Here is a 22,784-nt window from a genome sequence, read left to right as displayed (position 1 = left end):
ATATTTGCCCACCAAAAGGGGTGAGTGAGTATAAGAACCAAAAAGGTTACTATTCACTTGTTCTTTAAAGCTCAGTGATCCACACAGGCAGTTTCACTAATACAAAGGTGGGAAACACTGCAAAGGTTCATGACACCAGGGTGCTGAGGAGATCTGGATTGTACTTGAAGCGGGGAGAAAGGACTTCATTCCCAAGAAATGATGTGTTTCTCTATGATATGTCTGTGCCAACAGTTATTTTGGGGGACATCGCATACCCACTCCTAACTTGGCTCATGAAACTATACCCCATCAATGGCCCCGAAAAAAGGGAATTCAATTATAAACTCAGCAGTTGGAGAATGATCATAGATTGCGTGTTTGGCAGGCTGAAATCTTGTTGGTGCTGCCTACGCACCCATCTGGATGCCAATGAGGCCAACGCTATTTGCATAATTGTCACCTGCCATGCACTGCATAACATTTGAGAGAATAAAGAGGAGTACTTCTGTCCAGAGCGGTCACAGGACATGTCTGGTTTACAAACTGCATACAGGAAGCCAGATCCCACCCACATGCACACTGATCCTGGTTCCCAGGAGGCAAAGGAAATCAGGCATGTCATATGTGCACACATCTTGGCACAGCAGGGACGCAGACGGTGATATCTTCCTGTGCCGAGGGACACCTTCACATCCTGTGCAGCTGCTAGAAAAGCACAAGGAAACATTGGCACATACTTGTGGGGCTACATACCTTTGTGAGGACTTTGGTTCCTTGTAGCTGATGGTCATTACCCATTCATTCCTATGACTATTCACCCATTACAGACAATTATAACAAGGCATTTCCACTGGGTTAACAATTTAGGGGTTGGTTTGGTGCTGTGGAGGGTAGGACTGAGTTGCAATGTGGACATTGTGCAGTGCTTTTATCTTAAGCATTCACATTGGTTTACCAACCTCTGTTCTCAGTAACTCTCAGTCTCTATTAATGACCTTATCTATATTTGGTTTGAAAGGGGGGGTTCACCCCCTTTTTTTCCCCCCACCATTCATTGTTGATGCTAACTTCACTTAGTAGCTATTATGGAGCACTAACCCCAAGGTTGTAACTGGTCAAGGTTTGGGGAGGCCAGAAGGGGCTGTTTAATGACCGGGTAGTGGCAGATACCTGTATTGTTAGTTTAATTGTTTCATTGTTCTGTATATGAACCAAGCCATAAAGATGCTTATCTACCCATTTTCTGTGTTGTGAGTTCTGCTTTTAAAACTATCAGTGATTTTTCTAAGCACGTAACAATGCACCTTCCCCATCCCTCCCATGAATCATGGAGCCCAATTCCAAACCTGAAAACATCTTACATTCATCATACTTAGCAAGGAGGGTCCACGCAGAAGTCAAGGAAATGATGACATTTATTATAAGTAGTATATGAAACATGTAGTTGAAATATTTTTAAAAGGAGTAAAGCAACAAAATGTAACGGGACTGAATTTGTAAAAAACGATCAAATATTTATGTATTTGCATGCCCTCCCCCACCACCTAAAAAAGGGGGGAATGACTGTGGAAAACTGCTCTTGGGGACATTTTGTGTGTGTAATCTGGGGGGCAGGCACTCGGTGGTTTCAGGGATTCCCACAGGCTCATCGTTCCTCACTTGGATGCTCGGTGGGGTCCTGCTGTGAGGAGTTTTGGCTGCTAGCAGAGGGTGTGGTCCTCGGAGTCCTACAGGCTCCTTCCATTCTCAGGAGGCTTGGGTCCTCTGCCTCACCAGCACCCCGGGTGGCAGTCGGAGGAGGAGGAGTTAGGGCTGGTTCACAGAGAGGTGCTGTGACCATGACAGCAAACAGACTCCGAAATTGTTCAGCTACCAGTTCTATGAGCATCAGGAAATGCTCCTTTTCCCTATGGGAATGTCTGATTCCCTAAGCACACCTCCTGCTCCAGGAACCAGTTCATCAGTGTTTCTTCCTGCTGAAGAGCCTGATCCTTCTATGCCTGAGGAACTCAAACTGCTCCTGATTCCTCCTGTTCATGCCAATGAGCAGGTCCTATGGCGGCCTTCTCTGTCTGTCTCTGCAGTGCTGCCCTTGCCCTCCCAGCAGAATGGTTTCCCTCTCAGGAGTCAAAGGTACTGCCAATTCAAAGAAAGTATATGTTGTTTTTCCTTTGGAAGAAACCAAGAAATCCTCTCATATAACATAAATTTGCTGTAGAAGGCCACAATTTTGATAATTTTCAGCATTTCAGGAATGTGACGGTTAAGACTACCCTTGGTTCTCAGACAACTTTTGCAGCCCCTGAGGAAAGAGCAGAGGCTACTAATGGTAAGATACATGTACTGAAGTTTTTTTAAATGTAAAATTTTCATAGTGTCTTATGCAGGGTATGGGGAGGGAGGTGGCAGTTCCATCAAGGCGCTATTACCAGTTTGCAATTTTTTCTTTAAGGACTAGCCAACATTTGGAGAACATAGCAGTTTTCAAGGTATCAGAATGGAAAAGAGAGGTGGCTTTCCAGCCCTGTGGAGAAGATCTGGCAATCTATGCCAGAAATATATTTCTGCTAATGGTCACCTCACTGCATATTGCTGAATGGAGGGGTTTGAACAGTTATGAAGGTGGACTAAGCACATTTGCGCCATTGTTGAACCTCAAGAACACGCTGGAGTGTCTGCTACCCCAAATATTTGCTGCAATATTCTTACAGGATTGGGAGGCAATTTGTTGATAAATTGACTATATTCTCACTTAGCATTCACAGTTTCCATGCAATTTTATGGGCATGGTGCTGCTGGAGGTGCTGTCTTTTCAGGTGAAATGTAAAACCAAGGTCTTGATTACTTGTAACTTAAAAATCCCATACCAATTTTTCCAAGTAGTAGGGTTACTCCCAGGGTCTTGGCCTAAATCCAATTCAAGCAATTATATTCTACCTACCTAAACATTTCCCTTTATGTTCAGTTGGTTATGGTATTATTCATTTTCTCTCCTGAAGTATTGCATAGTGTGACTCTATAATATTTAAAAAAGTCTCTTGCCTTCTCTTCTGGGGTGGCTGCATTTCAAGGATGCATGATATGATACCTTGCATATAATAGTTTCTAAAGTTTAGTATGTACTTCAGGATCTTTGAAGAAAAGGTACTAAACAAGCATCAGTCATTTTTATTCTTAAGTGCTTCATCTCTGAAATGATGTCACAAGCTTCTGCAAATTCCACTTTCGAAACGCTAATCAGACAAGTATGACGTTCAAAAGTGCCCCTTTCATTAATGAAAAAAACTTGGCCATCAAATATTTCTCATTGTAAGTACTTTAAAACATTTTCAAATCTAGGATCCTACAGTCAGGATCCTAAATCCAGAGTTATGCTCCTGTATGAATCCATATATATACTCCTGTATAAAAATGGCCTAGTTTTCAAATGTTCTATATACTTGCACCTTCCACTAAATGTATTTCACTGGTGAGGGAAGTGATTCCGTTACAAATAGTTTAGAATCTCTTGGCTCATCAAATTTGGATCTGTGATTAATTTCTCTTGTGCCACAGAACACTGAAACCATATCACAATATGACAGCAAACATTCTCATCAGTCAGTGGGGGAGTGAGGAAGGGTAAAGGAAAGTATCAATCTATCAGCCAGCCTTTCATGGTGGAATAGAGGGGGAATTCACCTTTTTCTCCTCCTCTCCTAGTTGACTTGGAAGTGGATCCACTCTTACATACTGAGATAATCCCAATGGCTCCTTTTCACCCCATCCACAGGGAGGAAAATCTCAGCTATTTCAACACAGGTGGTCTGTTTGCTCAGACCTCCAGTGAATTGATTTGCCAAATCTAAGTAGAGGAGTGGAGTGCCACTCAGATGTGCACAATTTCTGAGCCTCATGAAGCCTCATGAAGACCTGTAATCCACAGGCAGCTAAAGAGTTGTGGATTAAGTATCAGTAGATTAAATTAACTGCATTGAGCTCCAAAGAGGATGGGCCATAAAGCTTAATCAGTGCAAACAGGCAAGTTACAATTTCCGTCAAAAAAAAAAAAAAAATCTCAATAAAGCCTAGTTTAGTAAAATGGCAAAGATACCATTCAAATGGGAATATTAACAACTTTCAATAATTTCTAGAAATTGAAATAGAATCTGTTTTGGCAAAAACACTGCAGTCTTCTACCAAGAAAAACATTTTATGCAGTTATGCAAGCAATAAAAATAAATGTTTTATAAAATTTAGCCTGAAGGCCTCAGAAAGTATTAAAAAAACAATAATAATTAACCAGAGTTCTTGACGTGTAGAGCAGCCAAAAATAACATCTAGTACAGCTGAACATGGTGAGGTCATTTCTTGTATTGCACTCCAAACACTGACCACCTGCAGAGATGCAAAAATATTCAAAAGTATCTATTTCCCAAATATGGACAGACTGAAAAATTCTCAGTCTCTTACATGATTTTATTTTGCCGAAATAATGGAATTCAATACACATTTAATGTGCATTACAAGTAGTTGTTCCTATGGTGCAAAACTTCCCCATCCATTTATGAAGCTGATACTGTCTGCCCCTAGAACAAAAGTGCCATGATGCCAGTCTTCAGTATTCTTTTCCAGCTAATCTAAACAGTAACATTGGCATCACCACTTTAAGTCAAAATTTTGCTCTTACAAAAAGAGATAATGTGTCTCTGCTCTACCACAAACAATCATACAAACATAAAATGAACTTTTGTCTAAGGTAATATTTGATGGGGATGTAGCAAATGTCTAATTTTAGCATTCTACTGAATATCAGATAATGTAATGTTTATCCAAAACTGAAACAAAGGCCCATAGTGGATATCACAATAAATATAATAGTCACATGTTTTAAATGAGTCATGATCCAAAAGTCATTATTTCACAAACTGCCCAAAAAAACCTAATTTATTCTTCTTTAGGTATGGAAGGAGTCCTCTATATCACAAGGTGAGTGGCTGATTAGCTACTGGAAATACTTGTATGAAATTACTGGTTGATTCTAAACCCACAAGAAGGATACAACAGATATAAAATTTTACACTTGTATCTTCCATTTGAGGATCTCAGTGTACTTTATAAACATGAATTAAGCCTCAGAACACACACTGAAGGTAAGTAATAGTATACACATTTTAAAGATGAGTTAAGTGACTTGTCCTAGGGTTCCACAGTATTAAGGGTCAGAACCAGAAACACAACCTGTGAATGAAGACTCGCAGGTCCCTCCTTTAATCTTTCTAGATATTAAAGTCTACAGAGGTACTACTAGTAATGAAACTTGCCCAGTGAAAACTGTCATTTATTGTTTGATGTGAACTACTTTACTTTGAAAATAATTTGGAAGTATTTTTGCATTTTGTACAATTTCTTCTCATATTGGTTGATAGTTTGACTCCACCTATGGTCAATGGGATGCTTGTCACAGCATTAATATTTTCAAACAGCACAATAAGAAATAAAAACTAAAATTCTGAAGTCACCTCCCTTTTCATATTTAGACCTATTCATTACCTCTTCAGCTCAGGTGTATCACCTTTTTCCTCTCCTTAATCTAGGCTTTTATATCACTATCTTCCAGCTAGTCAAGCACCTTACAAAATTAAATACAAATACTTCAGAGGAACTAAAGTTCATTTACTTTCTCCTTACCATTACTGATCATATTTTTGGTTTGTTCATTTTTCTTTTGTTCTGGAGGACAGGCCAAATTTTTTGTCCCGAACTATTTTCGCCAAATAAATAAATAAATAAATTAAATTAAATTAAATTAAATATGCAGATTCGGATTGACCAAAATATTTTGTGAATATGTGTTGGATTGATCCAATTGTTTTGACTGCAAACACTAAAATAAAATCTGAAAGAACTGAAATATTTTGTTCTGACATTTTCTAAATGAAATGTTTTAATCTTTCAATCAAAACAACTTTTAAAAAAATTATTTCAATTTTATTTAAATATGTTTAAGAAACCTTGAAAATAAAATGAAATGTTTTGTTTCAGGCAAAATGAACCATCTGACCTGAAACAATTTTTTTTTTTATTTTTCAGTACAGGGAATGAACTGTAAAATTAGTTATTTGCTCTACTGCTGCACGAAATACTGTATTATCTGATTTTTTACCTTGAAGTTTCCCCTAAGTTCTGCACAAACTCATTCCCTTTAAGACTAGCTTCCCCTGACTGGAGACTAGGGCTGCTGTCATCTGACAATGGCAAAAAAATCACTGAGCCATTTTCTTCTAATATTGAACAAAGAACTTTATTACTTTAGTAAAGATAACAATATTCACCCTAAATCAACTCTTTTCTCTTCAGAGTTGCAGCCTAGAACCTTCCTCAGCTCCTCTCTTGCCAGGCTTCCCTTCCTGCTGGGTTGTTGGTTTTTTTTAAGTTTCCTTAATGGTGGAGATGGTTGTTTGAGAACAGGTACAGCATTAAAGTATAGAAGAAGTAGAGAGCATGCAACCAGCTGGTGCCACTTTTGTGATCAACTCTTGGGGATGGACAGGGAAACAGATGAGAACCGCTGCGTATGTTTAGACTGACTCTTCCTCAAATAACCATCTAAGACCCAATTATTTAAATTCAAATGTATCTGGCCAAACCCGAATATAAGAATTTAAGATGAATACTCACTGGCAGTAGAAATCTGTACAATTCTAATGAATACATGGCTGTAATTTTCCTAACTCCATATTCTGATGTTTTGAAATATTTATTATTACAGACACCAGAAGCAACATCACTCCTCTTCATACCACATCTCTAATCATCTTATGAAAGCAAAGCCACCTTTTTTCATAAACTGAAGATCACTTTGGTGCCCAGTCTCACAGCACAGGCTATGTCCAAAAAGCATGAAAAAACATTCCTTTGTGAAAGGGCTGGACAAAGCTCAAAAAGGCTAGCAGGATCCACTGCTGGAGCATAAGATTTCCTGGCCTCCTAAATGCAAGATATAGCACTGGAACTGGTCTGCAATATTGGCAGCATCTGGATTTGTTTAAAATATTACTGTATTACACACACAGTAGTGTTGTGTTCTACTTGATATTTTTCTTTTAATTGCTTTCATTCCTGAGCGGGTCCCAAAAAAACTGAGCATAGGAACTATATAACTTACCTACTTTGGGACAGGGTGCCATATGCCAGTAAGGTCATCATCATCCTGAGTTAGGATTAAATCCAAATGGGCTTTTTGTGTTTTCCACATTTTTTTTTTTAAATGGCCAGTTCATTTATGCTCAGCATAGGAAGAAAAGCTACAACTGCACCTAGAATCTTGACTGAGCGTGCTAAAAAATGGTACAATAGTTACCACTGGTGTGATATGCTAGACAAGAAAGTCTTTGCCTGAACTGGTAAAGGTAGTAGGCCACATTTAGTTTTAATACTGTTAACATTTCAAGCAAATATTATTATTCTTGTAACAGGGCAGGCTCTACTGCTGTTCTGAGGTCCCACACAAAAGCTCTAGACACTTTGTTTGTTAGCACTTCGGTGAGTTTTATTTATATTACCTCCACCAACACAATCCCATGTAGCAATTCTATCTCCAGCTTTCCCTATTTTTCAACCCTTTGTGCAGGGAGATAGAGAGCTCTCACCACCCTGAGATCTTACTTCCTCTGGGCTCTGTTAAGGGTTTGTCGACACTTAAAACACTACAGCGACACAGCTACACCACTGTAGTGCTTCGGCGTAGACACTACCTACGCCAACAGGAGGAGTTCTCCCATCAGCTGTCAATGGAAGAATTGTTCCATGCACTTAGGGCTGCCTACATGGGGACTTAGTTCAGGCTAACTACGCTGCTCAGGGCTGTGGATTTTTCACACCCATGAGCAACGTAGTTATGTCAACCTAATTTTCTAGCGTACATCAGGTCTTAGCCTCTCCCTGCTGTACTTCCAATGCTTTTTAACTACCCTCTCAGCTAACCAATAATTAGCTCCTGCGCCCCAGTCTGATTAGGTAATTAACTATTTCACTTCTCCATCAGGAAGGGGACTAACGAACACGTAAGTGACCAGCGCGCCAAGCCAGCTCCTGGCTCTCAGCACGCTGTCAAATCTCTTGACTAGATCTGAAGTCAGAACAATATACCTTGTACAGCTTCTTTCACAGCAACACAGATAAGACCTAGTAGAGCAGCCCATCGTGTCCCGACCAATGCAGGATTGTTCTGCAGCTGCCACTTTTGTGATCAGCTCTTGGGGAGGAGATGTCTAGGGAAACAGATGTACCACGTTACATCCCAATAATGCCCTACACTGGTCCCGCAGTTCAGATTTTATATCTGTCCACCCAAAGGGGACTGACACCGGGCAGCACAGACAGGAGGCGGGGGGAAGAGAGCCGGAAAAAGGAAGCTCGAGAGGATTTTGCCCGAAGACATTCCGCATTTCTGCTCTGACACTCAGTGACCCGCCCGGCCGGGTGAACGGAGTCTCCGCTGCAGGTCCCCGTGCGACGCGCCGCCCGCACACGCTAACGGCAAGTCCCTGCTGCGGGCGCCGCGCCCAGCGCCCCGCCCGTCCCGGGGGCCCCTGCGCAGGCGCGCCCGAGCATTCCACGAGAGCAAGGCGGGATCCGTCGCTGCGGGCTCGCCCCGAGACAACCTCACTCGACCGCTGATTCGCCGGGATCCTGGAGGACAAGAGGCGGGGCCGAGGCTGGCCCTCGCCACAGTAGTGACGGCAGCGGCAGCTACGCGCGTGCGCGGCAGTTTGCGTATCTGCGTCCCTCTCCCCTCACGACAGCGCGAGTCGGTGGAGAATCCGCACATGCGCACTCCCGCGCGGAAGGAAGGGGGCGGCGCTGGGCCATGATCCCCACCCCGCGGCACCAGCACGTGGGACCGCACGGGCCCTTTAGCGAGGTGTACGAGCCGGCCGAGGACACCTACCTGCTGCTGGACGCGCTGGAGCGGGACGCGGCCCAGATCAGAGACGCGGGGTGCGAGCTGGGGGGGGAGGGAAGGAACCAGCGAGGGGCCGGTCAGCAGCCAATGGGAGCAGCCGCTGGTGGGGTGGGAGGAGTCGACTGCGCCGTGAGCACGTGCCGGTGACAGCCCGCGCAGCGGCTGCTAGGGAGGCGGGGCTGGAGCGGGGGCGGGGCGGTAGCTGCTGAGGGGCGTGGTCTGGGCGTGGGCGTGGGCAGGGCTATTGGTTGGCTCCCCTATTGGCTGTCAGTGGTTGCCCGTTGGTACAGTCCCGGCCCTGGCGGGGGCGGCAACAAAACTCCCGCTGGCTTCAGTAGAGCCTCGCCTTCGCCCTGCGAGTTCTCGCGCCGGGATTCGCCTCGGCTGCGCCGCCCTCAGCGCCTGCGTCATCGGCGTCACCCTGCGCGTGCCCGGGCAGGGAACCGTCCCACGTGCTGGGCGGGGCGCGGGGGGCGGGGCGGGGCGGGGCGGTCTGAGCCTCTGGGTGGGGAACCCAGAAGGACCCCGGGCGCTGTGAGTGCTGCCCTGCTGCGGCAGAGTCGTGCGGCAACCGGCGGACAGCTGGCGTGACGCCCGGCTCGTCCCCAGCTAGGTGTGCTGCAGTGGAAGAAAAGGAAGAGGCTCCGATTGTCCTAGTTGGGGTGACCCCCCCCTTTTCAAAATGCAAAACTGGGACACCTGCCAGAGCCCTGCCCCCTCCAGGGCCCCTGAACCCCCTGGCCAGGCCAGAGCCTGGTGCTGGTAAGAGCCACCCAGGGAGCCCTGGACCCTCCACCTGTCTTTGGTGGGGGCTGGGGTACCCAAGAGCAGTCCCTGGCCTGTGTCCCTGTCCCCCCCGCCCAAGGTGACTGCCAAGGGCTGATGGAGGGTCCATGGCTCTCCACAGCAGACTGGGCTTCTAGGATGACTCTTACCACAGCCTGGCCAGCTCTGGCTTCTGGCCTCCCCTGGGGCAGAGCCTCAGGGAAAAGAGGAGGAGCAGGGGGTGGGGCCTAGTGGTGAGTGGAGGGGGCTAAGGCCCACTTGAGAGCCACACACACACTGGAAAGAGGCTGGTGCTGCCCATAAGCCGGGGGCAGGTGCAGAGTGATGCCACAGGGAATCCAGGATAAATGTAGTCCTGGAGTAGTTTAGCCTGGCACTGGCACTTGAAACTAACATTTTGGGACTGTCCCACTCAATTAGGGATGGGTGGTCATCCTACTCATAGCTCCCAAGTAGTTTCAGTAAATAATGTAAACATCTGCCAGGTTTCAAATCACTGGGTAACTTAGTCCTTGTCGTGATGGTCAGTTTTTTCAGGAATGATGTGCCCCAAACCAATTTTACTCTGTGAGGAGTGGAATGATTTTAATTTATTGGAATATAGATTCAGATAGGACTTGGTTCTGTGTTGCTCCTTTTCATACTCAAAATATCTCAAAGTGCATTGCAAATATAATTTAATTTGAATGGGCTCCATACAGTGAAATTATCTTGTTGCTTGCCTTGAAATTTCTATTATTTATACATGTCCAGAGCCAGCTCAAATGTGGACCCGTTAGAATAGTCACTCGGATATGTCTACACTGCAGCTGGGAGCGAGCCTCTGGACTCAGGCTAGTGGAGCTTGAGCTAGTGCAATAAAAATAGCATGGACATTGCACCTCAGGCAGCATCTTGTGCTCTCAAGCCCACTTGATCCCCTTGATCTGAGCTTGGGTGGCTAGCCTGAGTCTCCACAGGAACCACAACATCCACACTGCTGTTTTTAGAGTGCTCACTTGAGCCCTGCTAGTGCAAGTTTGTCACCAAGTGCATTGGGTAGACATATCCGTGGGATTCCGGTTTCATTGTGACCTGCTCAAAACTCTTAGGCCTTGGCTGCTTGGTGGAGGAGGTGGAGATGTGTCTAGAACTGTTGTTTTTGTGTTGTCAATGGATGTTTCCTGTTATCACAGCCCTCGCTGGGGCACACTGTAGGTTTCCTTCCCTCTGATAAGTAGGAAATATCTTGATTCCCCAAGGGACACAAGTTATCACTGGAGAGCTGTCAGTCAGCGCAAAGCAGATCATATGGCACACCACTCATCTTGAGCTTGAGGGCAGTATAACCAGTAAATTTCGTTATTAGTGCGGTCTCCAGTGGCTGCAGGTTTGACAGCATTACCTGATCCAGGCCTGCATATGTCCATCCTAGATACTCTTGTGAAGCGGGTATTTTAATTACTTTGCACTGATTATTTTTATTTAAATTTAGAGTTGAGATCTCCCTTGAAGTAGGATCTGGATCGGGTGTGGTTTCAGCATTTCTGGCTTCCATTGTTGGACCCAGTGCGTTGTACATGTAAGTATTATAATACCAATTTTTTAGATTGTTGCAGCTAATAATATAAGAATACTTAGCTCTTATGATATATAGTGCTTTTCATTTCAAAATATTTTACAGTCACCAACCGTAGAGAACCAACAGTAGAGAAATAGTATCTCCATTTTACAAATGGATTTTTAAAGACATTTAGATTCCTATCCCCCCATTGATTTCAGTGAGAGTTTAGACACCTAAATAGCTTTGAAAATCTGGCCCTAAATTACTTGCTCAAGACCACCTATTGGTTTAGTAGTAGAGCCAGGACTAGAGTTCTGAAATTCCTTCTTCCCAGCTTGAGCTCCATCTGTAGTCATGTTGTCTCTACCATGTTTACTCAGAACTTGATCCTGCAAACACTTGTCTAACTTTACTCATATGAGTTGTTCTGTTGAGCTCAGTGGGAATACTCACATGTGTAACATTAAGCAAATGCTCAAGCGTTTGCAGGGCTGGGCCTCACTGAGTACCTATTGTGCAGTGCCATAGTTAGAAAGGCAGTCTCATTATAAACACTTGTTTTCACAGACACAATCATTTTAGGCTGAATTTCTAATGTCTGTTCTCAGCCCAAATTTTGTTTGAAAGTCTGGTAAAATTCTCTTGCCCTTTTATGAGTTATCTGAGCACAAAATGGAGAAAACGTTGATATTGTAGTATGTTGTATTGCTTGAGAAATAGTATGTCATAATTTAATTCAAGACAATTGTAATGCATCCGCAGATGAGGACAAAGTTATAGTTATGTCTGAGCATGCAATCTTAACTTTAACATTTCCTTGACTTTTGAGTACTTAGGCAACCTTAATGTTGTCTTAGCATAGTGTTATTGTATGAAATTTCATATGTGAAGAGCCACAGTACGAGCAACAAGAATTGTATGTTCTTTTCAAAGCTTAGATGATGATTATTCAGTAAGGCTATGTCTACACTATAGGATGGGGTGAAAATAGTGGGTCTGTACTCAGCATGGCTCAGCCAGAACTCTGCTGCTGCTACCACAGTTATGCTGCTATTTATACTTCTGCTAACTGGATGGGAGCTAGTGTGAGTACGTGTGCGTGAGCAGGGGAATCACATTCATTTACACACAAGGCTTGAGGTCACATCACATAATAGCATTCACGTTCTTACGTTAATTTTTTAGTTATATCTTGTCATGTTGATGTGATATTAATGTTTTGCTTTCAGATGTACAGATATCAACCCTATAGCAGCTTTTTGTACCTTGGAGACAGCTGTACTTAACAAAGTTCACATTCACCCAGTAATTACTGATTTGGTAAGATACAAATTCCTATAACTGGACCTTCTAATAGTTTTGCAGTTCTTACGATGTACTGTGGGAGGCTTGCTTGTAACCATTCAGATACTGTCCCTTCACGCTGAAAGAAAGACAAGGGGCAATGGATGTGTTTTAATCAGGCCACAGTTTTATTCACTTAACATATCTGGGACTACCCAACAATAAATTGTACAGCAGGTCATCATTATTTCCACCTACTCGGGAGGGCTGCTGTCAGCCCTCCCCCATTCTCAACCTGGTCCTAGCCAGCCTGTTGCTGCAACCCCACTACCCTCCCCTCGTATGAGGCGTTAAGGGGGCTGGACAGCAGGGAAGGGATTGGTTCCCCACTGTACCTCATGTTAGGAGCCCCAACCTCCCTTGCCCAGCTACCTTAAGGGATGCTTTCCTCTAAATCTACTTCCAAATCTATTTAATCTGAGAACCGTATCTGTAACGAACACTGGACACGTTTGTTATTAAGTGATGACATTTTGACTTAACCTCCTCGCCTACCCCACTGGGTCCCTTATCTGCTGTGGAGAAGATGGAAAAATCACCTTGTCCAATCTGGTGGTGAGGAGAAAATTCCTTTGCAGCTCCAGAAGAAGTTGAGTAGCATCATGCTCACAGCAGATCATGAAGAAACCAAGTCCTACTCGGATCCCATCACTAGGAGGGTGGGTGTTGCCAGCCTGATCACAGTGAAAGTATGTTTCTCTGGAACTGTTCATGGTATAGTTGCCTCTAGGCACATGAAAGGACAGTGTCCCCCTTCTAACCTGGTCCAGCCACTTCCTGTTCTTCCCTGGTCTGTCCAGGTAAATTTTCCCCTTCCTCTCCCCTCTGCCACCCACTTGCAGAGGGGGCCCAAATAAGGGCAACAACCCTTCCAGCCAGACAGACAAAGAACCCGGTGCACTCAGATGGTATTCACTGCCATATGTTAGTAAGGTACAACAGTCTTGTATGCCACAATATATAAGTATTTGTTTTATTAAATTGTAAAGCACTCTGGTGGATGGCAGTAGCTTGGACACAGTTGCAAGCTTACAGAAAACTGAGTAAAAACTGATCACAACGCCCATTGTTCCCTCAAAAATTGGTGCAGAAAACCCAAATAGAAAGGCTGATGAAAAGGGAGGGACAAAAACAGCTGATAAAGGACCAAACTCAATCTGAAAAGAAAATGTACTTCAAATGAGACTCTAAATCAATACAAATGTAGAGCAAATACTACATAATCAGGGAATGGATTTGAAACTGTTAACACCTGGAGCTTTCTTATTAATGTTGTACCCATGACAGTAATGCTCTGCCAATGCACAAGTCTAAATCTTTTTTTGTTATAAATTCTATTTGCTAATGATTTAAAAGAACAAAAACAACAACCTTCCAAGCAGTGCATTATGGGAAACTAAGTTTCACGTTTTCCTCAGTGAGCTCTTTTAACTTGTAAAAAATCTTGAGAATTTAATGAAAGATGACAGATTCAGCTAATTCTAATTATTGGCAAATGAACCCTTCTTCATTTGGGAATTAGACTACACACAGAGGGCTGTATAAAGTAGTTGATGAACAGCTAACAGATGATAAACTTTTAATCACTTCTGAACAGGGATGGATATGAATCTGTAAGCAAGCTCTTTTAATTAGTATAGGTTTTTCTTTCATCCTCTTACTATTCTGTATCTCTAGTTCATGTTTTGGGACCCTGTTGTGTATGTCATCATACAATAAATTTATATTTTTACTTGTCCCATTCTGTGGGCTGCCCTTGCACGTTGAAAGACAGGTTTAGTGTTGTTGGACCAGGAATAGGGGCTGAGCTATTCAGAACTAAAGAGGACAATTTAATGCATTGCTATGAATGGAAGGTGAAATACGAGTGGTCCCAACTCTATTTATTTTGATTTATAAAAATATGAAATAATCCAACCCTTCCTATGAGGAATCACTTGTAGTATAGTCATCCTAGAAGAAGGAATGCTTGATTTTATAGAGAAATTATCTAGTTCTCTTATTGAGATAAATTACTCAACCTTGTAATTTAACCACATGTGAAATGGATTATTATCTCACAACCAGGTCATTTTTATTGTTATCTACTAAATAAAGCACCTGTAATTAGCATGTATTTAAAACATTTTGCTTAGTAAGGGTCCTTGAAATTTACTTTTTCATATTGTCCATTATTGACTTTTGGTTTTGGTAACTAAAAAGATAAGAAAAATAGATTGTGGCAACATGGTCACCTTTTGCTTCGCTGGCTAAATTTGTGGGAAATTGCGCAGATTTGTGTTTTTCAAAATACTTCCCTTGTACTCCTGTCATACAGAAAATAAGAAAGAAGTATCTTAATTAACAGTCTGCTTTGGCTTAAGTCGTTTGAAGTAAGTCAGGTTTCCATAGCTAAGTACAGGACTCTTTCTATATCTCAGTAGTGTATAACTGTTCGTAAACCTATTAATTTTCTTCTTGTCTTGATAATGATTGATTATATTCAAAGCTTACTCTCTCATTTTAGTCCCATATATGACAAATCTGCAGTCTCACAATACATACTGTATAATGAGAAATGTGTGTTCCTGCCATAAATAAAAAATGTAGCTAATAAAAGAACTGCCTAAGTATAACTAACTTGTTTCCTACCTCGCTTTCATCTCTAGGTCACAGGATTGTTACCAAGATTAAGTGGGAAAGTTGATCTCCTACTGTTTAATCCACCATATGTGGTAACCCCTTCTGAAGAGGTAGGGATCACTGAGATTTGAGGAGATGCAATTACAAAAAAAAAAACTTCTGCAGCTCAGTGGATATGAAAAATTACTCGTTTATGATATGATAAATTGGTTTGTAATCTCTAGTTGTCAGACTACTGTGTCCTGAATTGCAGTGCTTTGAAAAAGTAGTGAGGGGTCATGTGGAGCCAGTGGTGATAACAGAACTGTTTGCAGTAAATATGAATCACTCACCTTACTGCACTTTCTGCATAAGAGCTAAAGGACACTAGTGACCACTGTTCCACAAAATATTGCTCCATCCTTGCAGGTGGAATTCAGTAAATCCATGTCTACACAGGGATACTTAGGAATCACTAAAGGTGTGAAGTCAGGGCGCATAAATTAAAGCATGCTTAATCCCCCAGGTCAGTGCTCTTATTCAGGAGTAAAGTGGCTTTAGTTCTCTAACTTTGATTAAGGGCTTGTCTACACTTAAAATACTGCAGCGGGGTAGCTGCACTGATGCAGGCGCACTTGTAGCGCTATAGTGAAGATCCTACCTACACCAATGGGAGGGCTTCTCCCTTTAGCGTAGGTACTCCATCTCCTGAGAGGCGGTAGCACTCCCATTGACATAGCGCTGTCTGTCCCGGGGCTTAGGTCACTATAACTGCATCACTCAGGTGTGTGGATTTTCCATGCCCCTTGAGTGACATAGTTATACTGACATAAATTGCTAATGTAGACAAAGTTACAACGAACTAATTCCACTTCATTCCTGAATAAGATCCACATGGAGGTTTAACCATGCTTTAATTTAAGTGCATTGACTTTACACCTTTAGTTGATTTGCCTTAACTTTCCTGATTAGCTGCATGTAGACAAGCCCTAAGAGATTTTCATTTCGATCTGTCAGATATTTTCCATTGGAATGATTTTCTGGTGGAAAATGCCTTCTTCACAAAAACAGAATTTTCAGGGATGAGTGTCTTGGCTCTCACCTCCCATGGCAGCCTACCCAAAGGCTCTTTATGCCTGCAGGGAGAAACAGAAATTGACGAGAGCCATCCAGATGGGCAGTTGACAAGCTGAAAAATTCTGTTTTAGTTCTTCCAAAATGGAATCTTTCAGAATTTCTGGCTTGTGAAAAATCTTGAGCTATTTACTTTTTTGTCCAAAATTGGGACTACATTTTTCCAAAACCTCAGCGTTTTCTATGGGACAGAAATTCCTTTTTCTGGACTGCTCTAATTTTCGCCTTTCATTTGTATTCTTCAGGACTCTTGAGGCATGTCTATACTGCAATAAAACATCCACAGGTGGCCCATGTCAGCTGACTTGGGTCGTGGGGCTCAAACTGCAGGGCTGTAAACTGGAGTGTATAAAACCGTGAAGGAGGAGTTCCGAGAGTCCAGGCTCCTGCTCCAATCCAAACATCTACACTGCAGTTTTATAGCCCTGCATCCTGAACCCCCAGAGCCCAAGTCAGCCGCAAGTGTTTTATTGCAGCGTAGACATATCCTTGGTGGAATTTATGCAAATACTTTCCATATGCATCTAGAGGAAAGTATATGCTTTGAATGTTACAAAACGTGTCTATTTCCAAACAGCGTCAACAAAGACCTTTAAATCCAAACAGAGCTCATCTATTTGGAGGATAAGTCTGAAATTTGACTTGTATGCTGCATAAACAAAACTGCCATGTAGCAATTTTACGATTGAAATGGTTTTAATTCAATAAGCTCCTTAGGATAGGGACTGTGGTAATGCTCTTCCTCAAGTGTCATGAACATATATAGCACTCTATAGTCATATGTAAACGATTAGTAAAAAAATTAATCTTCCTTTAATTTCTCCTAGGTACAAAGCCATGGAATAGAGGCAGCCTGGGCTGGAGGCAAAAATGGCAGAGAGATAATGGATAGACTTTTTCCTTTAGTGCCAAACCTGCTTTCAACAGGAGGATTATTCTATTTAGTTACAATTAAAGAGAACAACCCAGGTAATGAAATCCTTCTGTTTGCTAAACTATATATTACTAATGCATACATGAAAACTATGAGTACAAGACTAAGGTGCTATAGCTAATCAGATATTGCCACTATTACGCAAGAATGGGAAACCTTGAATTGAGTAATATCTCAGAGAAATGAGATGGCCTGTACATGGCAGTAGCAAGTCACACTTGGTTAATAACATTTATTAGTATGGAAACACTTTTTGGGCTAAATTCACAGGGAGGACTTGGTTGAGCGTTGCAGCACCCAACTTTTAGGCACCCTTCTGCTAAGTTGTATTCATGATCCCAAGTCAGGTTCCCTATATAATGCACTGGGAGACTTAGGTGCCTAAAAAGATTCACAGAAGTCAACATGCTAAGCCAGCCAATAGGAAATGACAAGGAGGGGGTGTGGCCTAAACCCTGTCTCGCAAAGGAGTTATGTGCCTAACTCTGGCCTTGATGGAGGCACCTCCCTCTACTTGGAATTCATAGTAAGGCACCCAACTCCAGGAGAGGGTTCACAAGCCAGGTCAGCCCTTTTTGAAGAAATATCGTGGTGGTGGTCGTAGTGCAACCTTGCATGCCCAATAGCCCAGTGGTTAGAGTATCACCCAGGATGTTGGAGACACTGGTTCAAATTCCCACTCTGTTGGATTGGGAGCAGGGACTTGAACATGGGTCTCACTTCCCAGCTGAGTGCCCTAACCACTGGACTTTAGAGGCTCTCTCTTTTTCAGTGAATAGTTAACTATTTTATACAAAGTGGAACAACTTCGACAGGAGAGACTAAGAGAGACCCACCCCAGACTAGCCCATTGCCCAACAGTTAGGGGACTGATGTGGGAAACCCGCATTCAGATCTCTGCTCCACATTAGGCAGAGTGGGGATTTGAATCCTGGTTTCCCACATCCTGTGTGAGTACTGTAACTATTGGGAGTAAAGTGTGTGGGAGGGGCAGCACTGCCTCTTCCTCAGCTGTGTCTTGTGCAGGGTCCAATCAAGTAGATGTGCTCTGTGGCAGCCTCTGAGCATGTGTACTGGATTGTGCTCCGCAGGTGAGCTAAGTGAAGGGGAATGCTTTCTTTGTGAATCCTGCTATGGCTTAGGCATGAGTTAAGTGCCAAGCTGCTTGGTGGTTTCAGGGCTGAGGCAGCTGAGCATGTGCCCACTGGCTGAAATTTAGGCACCTTGGGGACTTCACCAGTGAACACTGAGGTGCCTAGGGACTTTAGGCTCCTACAAGGTTAGGTGGCAGCTGAGCAGGGGTATAAGGTTCTAAATTTCTGCTTAGACACTTTACATGACGGCCCCACTTGTGAATCCTACCCTTTCTGGCAAGTTTTACTGTAGGGTTTTCAAATTAATTTGTGTGCTTTGTACACATCCTTTTATCAAAGCTTCTGCCTTTATAAAACCTTTGTTCAAGCCACTACTTAGTATATGCAGGAGAAAATACTGTCCATTACAACACTGACCCAAGTAGTATGGGAAATAAGGGTTTCATCTGCTAAAGTGAAACTAACACTGAAGTGTGGAATTACTCCAGGGCGCTCCCACATTTGAACATTTTCAGACAGGGCTTAAATATCAGACTTGCAGTTGTACTCTGCTGGAAATTTACAAAAAAAACAAGCACCAACCCTTTTTTATTAAATACTTGAAACCTGAGTATAGTGGTGAATTTTTTTTTTTAATTGAAGCAGTTAGTTAAGATAGGAATATTGATTCATTATACTGTGATTCTAACTAATTTGCAGTTTCAGTATAACTGCACTTAATTCTTTCTGGCTTTTGTGTTAATATACAGAATATTAAAAGCATACAAGCACTTAAACTTTGAGCACATTTTTTAATCTTAAACTTATTTACCAATACAATTACGTACTTAGTATATTTTTCAAAGACATTAAAATCCAACATTTCCAGTAGAAAGCCAAGTTCATGTGGTTTTGTTGGATGACTACTTTAAATAAATTGTTCTAATCGCCTGAAGGAGCATGATGGATATTTTATGAGACTATGTAATCTTTTGTTTTGTAATTTGCTTTTAGCAAATAAATCAGTTTAAGGCAGGATGGGCTTTTTAGGTGGCGATTAACACAAACTGAACTGTAATGCTGTACATTTTTAATTACAGATGAAATTTTGGAAACAATGAAGAAATACGGTTTAAGGGGTACTAGAGTACTTTCTAGACAAGCAGGAAGAGAAACTCTCACAATTCTCAAATTCATCAAGTCCTGATGACTGCTCTTAAATCTTCCATTGCTGAAGATGTTGAAAGTTAAACACAAATGGCGTTACAATGGCTAGGCTATTTTGTGACTATAAACTATAACTCAACAGATTTTGAAAAAATTATCCTGTCTCCTGATCTGTGCAGGAAAATTGAGCAAAATGTTCATTGTTGTTCCCTTAACCTGGCCGTCAACCCACTGTGATCTGTAATCAGTGAGGGCAAAGTTGTTTCTGGACTTGGTTTTCTATGTAGCATAGTGGAACAGTAGCTGAAATGTAAACTTTAAAAATTCGCAGTCACACTTTAAAATGTGGAAATTCACTGGTATTTATTTCGTTTTATAACTGGAATATTTTTATGTGATCATGCATTTAATATTTTTAACTACCTTTGTCGTTCATTATGGGTTCTCAAAACCATGTTCTTGCTTTAGTACTTTGTCTTGTCTTATGGTAATTATTCTGTACAGATAGCTGGTTTAAATTAATACTTAAGAAGCCACTGATCTTGAGGTTAGTGGCCTCAGTCTTACATTTTGTACTTGTTGCAGAATCCCCAAAAGCCTAGTGCATAGAAACTAATTTTGCTCACATAGTCGGGAAAACTCTTGATCTTATCTTGCTACTGTATTATCGCTATGACTATTCCAACAGATGTACCCAATATGGAGTTCTGTTATATGTCATCCAGGGTCTTTAAGCTAAATGCTATGGGTTAATAAACATTGTAAAAAGTTCCGTTCAATTTAATCAATTTTACAAAATTATTTTAGGGTAGAGACTAATTTTAGACTATAAAAAAGAAGACTTCGTTAAAAGGTACTTTCAGTAGAGCCCAGAAAACTAACAAGTGACAGTTCTTTGTGAAGCAGGTCCATATATGACTATGGTATGATACCATTCCTATACTAATGCACCATAAAATGTATGGGCTGGAGACTTATATGGTCTGATTATCTCCCTATATTTAAGCCCCTTCGTTTTCAGATTAAACCGGTTCTTACTGAAAAATTCCTGGGTTTTACAAGAAGTATTATTCATTTTTTTTCTGATTTTCACCCTACTTTTGTATCATTCAAATATATAAAAAAATAACTTGTTTTATTGGAAAATACAATACATTGCATGAGATATATGTATTATGATAATACATTAGTTCGAATAGAATATCAGGGTTGGAAGGGACCTCAGGTGGTCATCTAGTCCACCCCCCTGCTCAAAGCAGGACCAATCCCCAACTAAATCATCCCAGCCCGGGCTTTGTGAAGCCTGACCTTAAAAACCTCAAAGGAAGGAGATTCCACCACCTCCGTAGGTAACCCATTCCAGTGCTTCACTACTCTCCTAGTGAAAAAGTTTTTCCTAATATCCAACCTAAACCTCCCTCACTGCAACTTGAGACCATTACTCCTTGTCCTGTCCTCTTCTACCACTGAGAATAGTCTAGAACCATCCTCTTTGGAACCACCTCTCAGGTAGTTGAAAGCAGCTATCAAATCCCCCCTCATTCTTCTCTTCCGCAGACTAAACAATCCCAGTTCCCTCAGCCTCTCCTCATAAGTCATGTGTTCCAGACCCCTAATCATTTTTGTTGCCCTTCGCTGGACTCTCTCCAATTTATCCACATCCTTCTTGTAGTGCGGGGCCCAAAACTGGACACAGTACTCCAGATGAGGCCTCACCAATGTCGAATAGAGGGGAACGATCACGTCCCTCGATCTGCTCGCTATGCCCCTACTTATACATCCCAAAATGCCATTGGCCTTCTTGGCAACAAGGGCACACTGTTGACTCATATCCAGCTTCTCATCCACTGTCACCCCTAGGTCCTTTTCTGCAGAACTGCTGCCTAGCCATTCGGTCCCTAGTCTGTAGCGGTGCATTGGGTTCTTCCGTCCTAAGTGCAGGACCCTGCACTTATCCTAGTTGAACCTCATCAGATTTCTTTTGGCCCAATCCTCCAATTTGTCTAGGTCCCTCTGTATCCTATCACTGCCCTCCAGCATATCTACCACTCCTCCTAGTTTAGTATCATCTGCAAATTTGCTGAGAGTGCAATCCACACCATCCTCCAGATCATTTATGAAGATATTGAACAAAACCGGCCCCAGGACCGACCCTTGGGGCACTCCACTTGATACCGGCTGCCAACTAGACATGGAGCCATTGATCACTACCCGTTGAGCCCGACAATCTAGCCAACTTTCTACCCACCTTATAGTGCATTCATCAAGCCCATACTTCTTTAACTTGCTGACAAGAATGCTGTGGGAGACCGTGTCAAAAGCTTTGCTAAAGTCAAGAAACAATACATCCATTGCTTTCCCTTCATCCACAGAACCAGTAATCTCATCATAGAAGGCGATTAGATTAGGCAGGCATGACCTTCCCTTGGTGAATCCATGCTGACTGTTCCTGATCACTTTCCTCTCGTGTAAGTGCTTCAGGATTGATTCTTTGAGGACCTGCTCCATGATTTTTCCGGGGACTGAGGTGAGGCTGACTGGCCTGTAGTTCCCAGGATCCTTCTTCTTCCCTTTTTTAAAGATTGGCACTACATTAGACTTTTTCCAGTCATCCGGGACTTCCCCCGTTCGCCATGAGTTTTCAAAGATAATGGCCAATGGCTCTGCAATCACAGCCGCCAATTCCTTTAGCACTCTCGGATGCAACGCGTCCGGCCCCATGGACTTGTGCACGTCCAGCTTTTCTAAATAGTCCCTAACCACTTCTTTCTCCACAGAGGGCTGGCCACCTACTCCCCATGCTGTGTTGCCCAGCGCAGCAGTCTGGGAGCTGACCTTGTTCGTGAAGACAGAGGCAAAAAAAGCATTGAGTACATTAGCTTTTTCTACATCCTCTGTCACTAGGTTGCCTCCCTCATTCAGTAAGGGGCCCGCACTTTCCTTGGCTTTCTTCTTGTTGCCAACATACCTGAAGAAACCCTTCTTGTTACTCTTGACATCTCTTGCTAGCTGCAGCTCCAGGTGTGATTTGGCCCTCCTGATTTCATTCCTACATGCCCGAGCAATATTTGTATACTCTTCCCTGGTCATTTGTCCAATCTTCCACTTCTTGTAAGCTGCTTTTTTACTTTTAAGATCCGCAAGGATTTCACCGTTAAGCCAAGCTGGTCGCCTGCCATATTTACTATTCTTTCTACACATCGGGATGGTTTGTCCCTGTAACCTCAATAGGGATTCCTTGAAATACAGCCAGTTCTCCTGGACTCCTTTCCC

General features: G+C 42.6%; 1 protein-coding gene and 1 long non-coding RNA gene across 4 annotated transcripts; one reads left to right on the top strand and one right to left on the bottom strand.

The window, feature by feature from the left end:
• Nucleotides 1-1,379: 1,379 nt before the first annotated feature.
• LOC114022117 lies at nucleotides 1,380-9,390 on the bottom strand. 2 transcript variants are annotated; one of them, XR_005226284.2, is made up of 4 exons: nucleotides 8,915-9,390; nucleotides 8,113-8,234; nucleotides 4,265-4,359; nucleotides 1,380-2,284 (listed from the first exon to the last, which is right to left on the bottom strand). It is a non-coding gene; the product is annotated as an uncharacterized LOC114022117 (long non-coding RNA). The 2 variants fall into 2 exon arrangements; XR_006287969.1 differs by lacking the exon at nucleotides 8,915-9,390 and having other exon boundaries at nucleotides 8,113-8,405.
• N6AMT1 (N-6 adenine-specific DNA methyltransferase 1) lies at nucleotides 8,431-20,556 on the top strand. 2 transcript variants are annotated; one of them, XM_037905522.2, is made up of 6 exons: nucleotides 8,431-8,964; nucleotides 11,190-11,276; nucleotides 12,488-12,578; nucleotides 15,251-15,334; nucleotides 17,165-17,306; nucleotides 19,445-20,556. In XM_037905522.2, the coding sequence occupies exons 1-6, from the start codon at nucleotides 8,834-8,836 to the stop codon at nucleotides 19,549-19,551; spliced, it is 642 nt and encodes a 213-aa protein (XP_037761450.1). In that variant the 5' UTR covers nucleotides 8,431-8,833; the 3' UTR covers nucleotides 19,552-20,556. The 2 variants fall into 2 exon arrangements, with proteins under 2 accessions (XP_037761450.1, XP_037761456.1); XM_037905528.2 differs by lacking the exon at nucleotides 15,251-15,334 and having other exon boundaries at nucleotides 8,706-8,964.
• Nucleotides 20,557-22,784: the final 2,228 nt, after the last annotated feature.

The sequence above is a fragment of the Chelonia mydas genome, chromosome 1 (assembly GCF_015237465.2).
Source record: "Chelonia mydas isolate rCheMyd1 chromosome 1, rCheMyd1.pri.v2, whole genome shotgun sequence".
NCBI classification, from domain to species: Eukaryota; Metazoa; Chordata; order Testudines; family Cheloniidae; genus Chelonia; species Chelonia mydas.
The sequence above is the reverse complement of the archived record's forward strand: the minus strand, read 5'-3'. Positions and strand labels throughout refer to the sequence as shown.

What these genes read in the sequence shown, in the direction of transcription:
- N6AMT1 (XM_037905522.2), top strand. Translation starts at nt 8,834, where the DNA reads ATGATCCCCACCCCGCGGCACCAGCACGTGGGACCGCACGGGCCCTTT. An exon ending in GCCCAGATCAGAGACGCGGG is followed by an intron (nt 8,965 to 11,189) that starts GTGCGAGCTGGG and finishes ATTTAAATTTAG; the next exon opens with AGTTGAGATCTCCCTTGAAG. An exon ending in AATTAAAGAGAACAACCCAG is followed by an intron (nt 17,307 to 19,444) that starts GTAATGAAATCC and finishes TTTTAATTACAG; the next exon opens with ATGAAATTTTGGAAACAATG.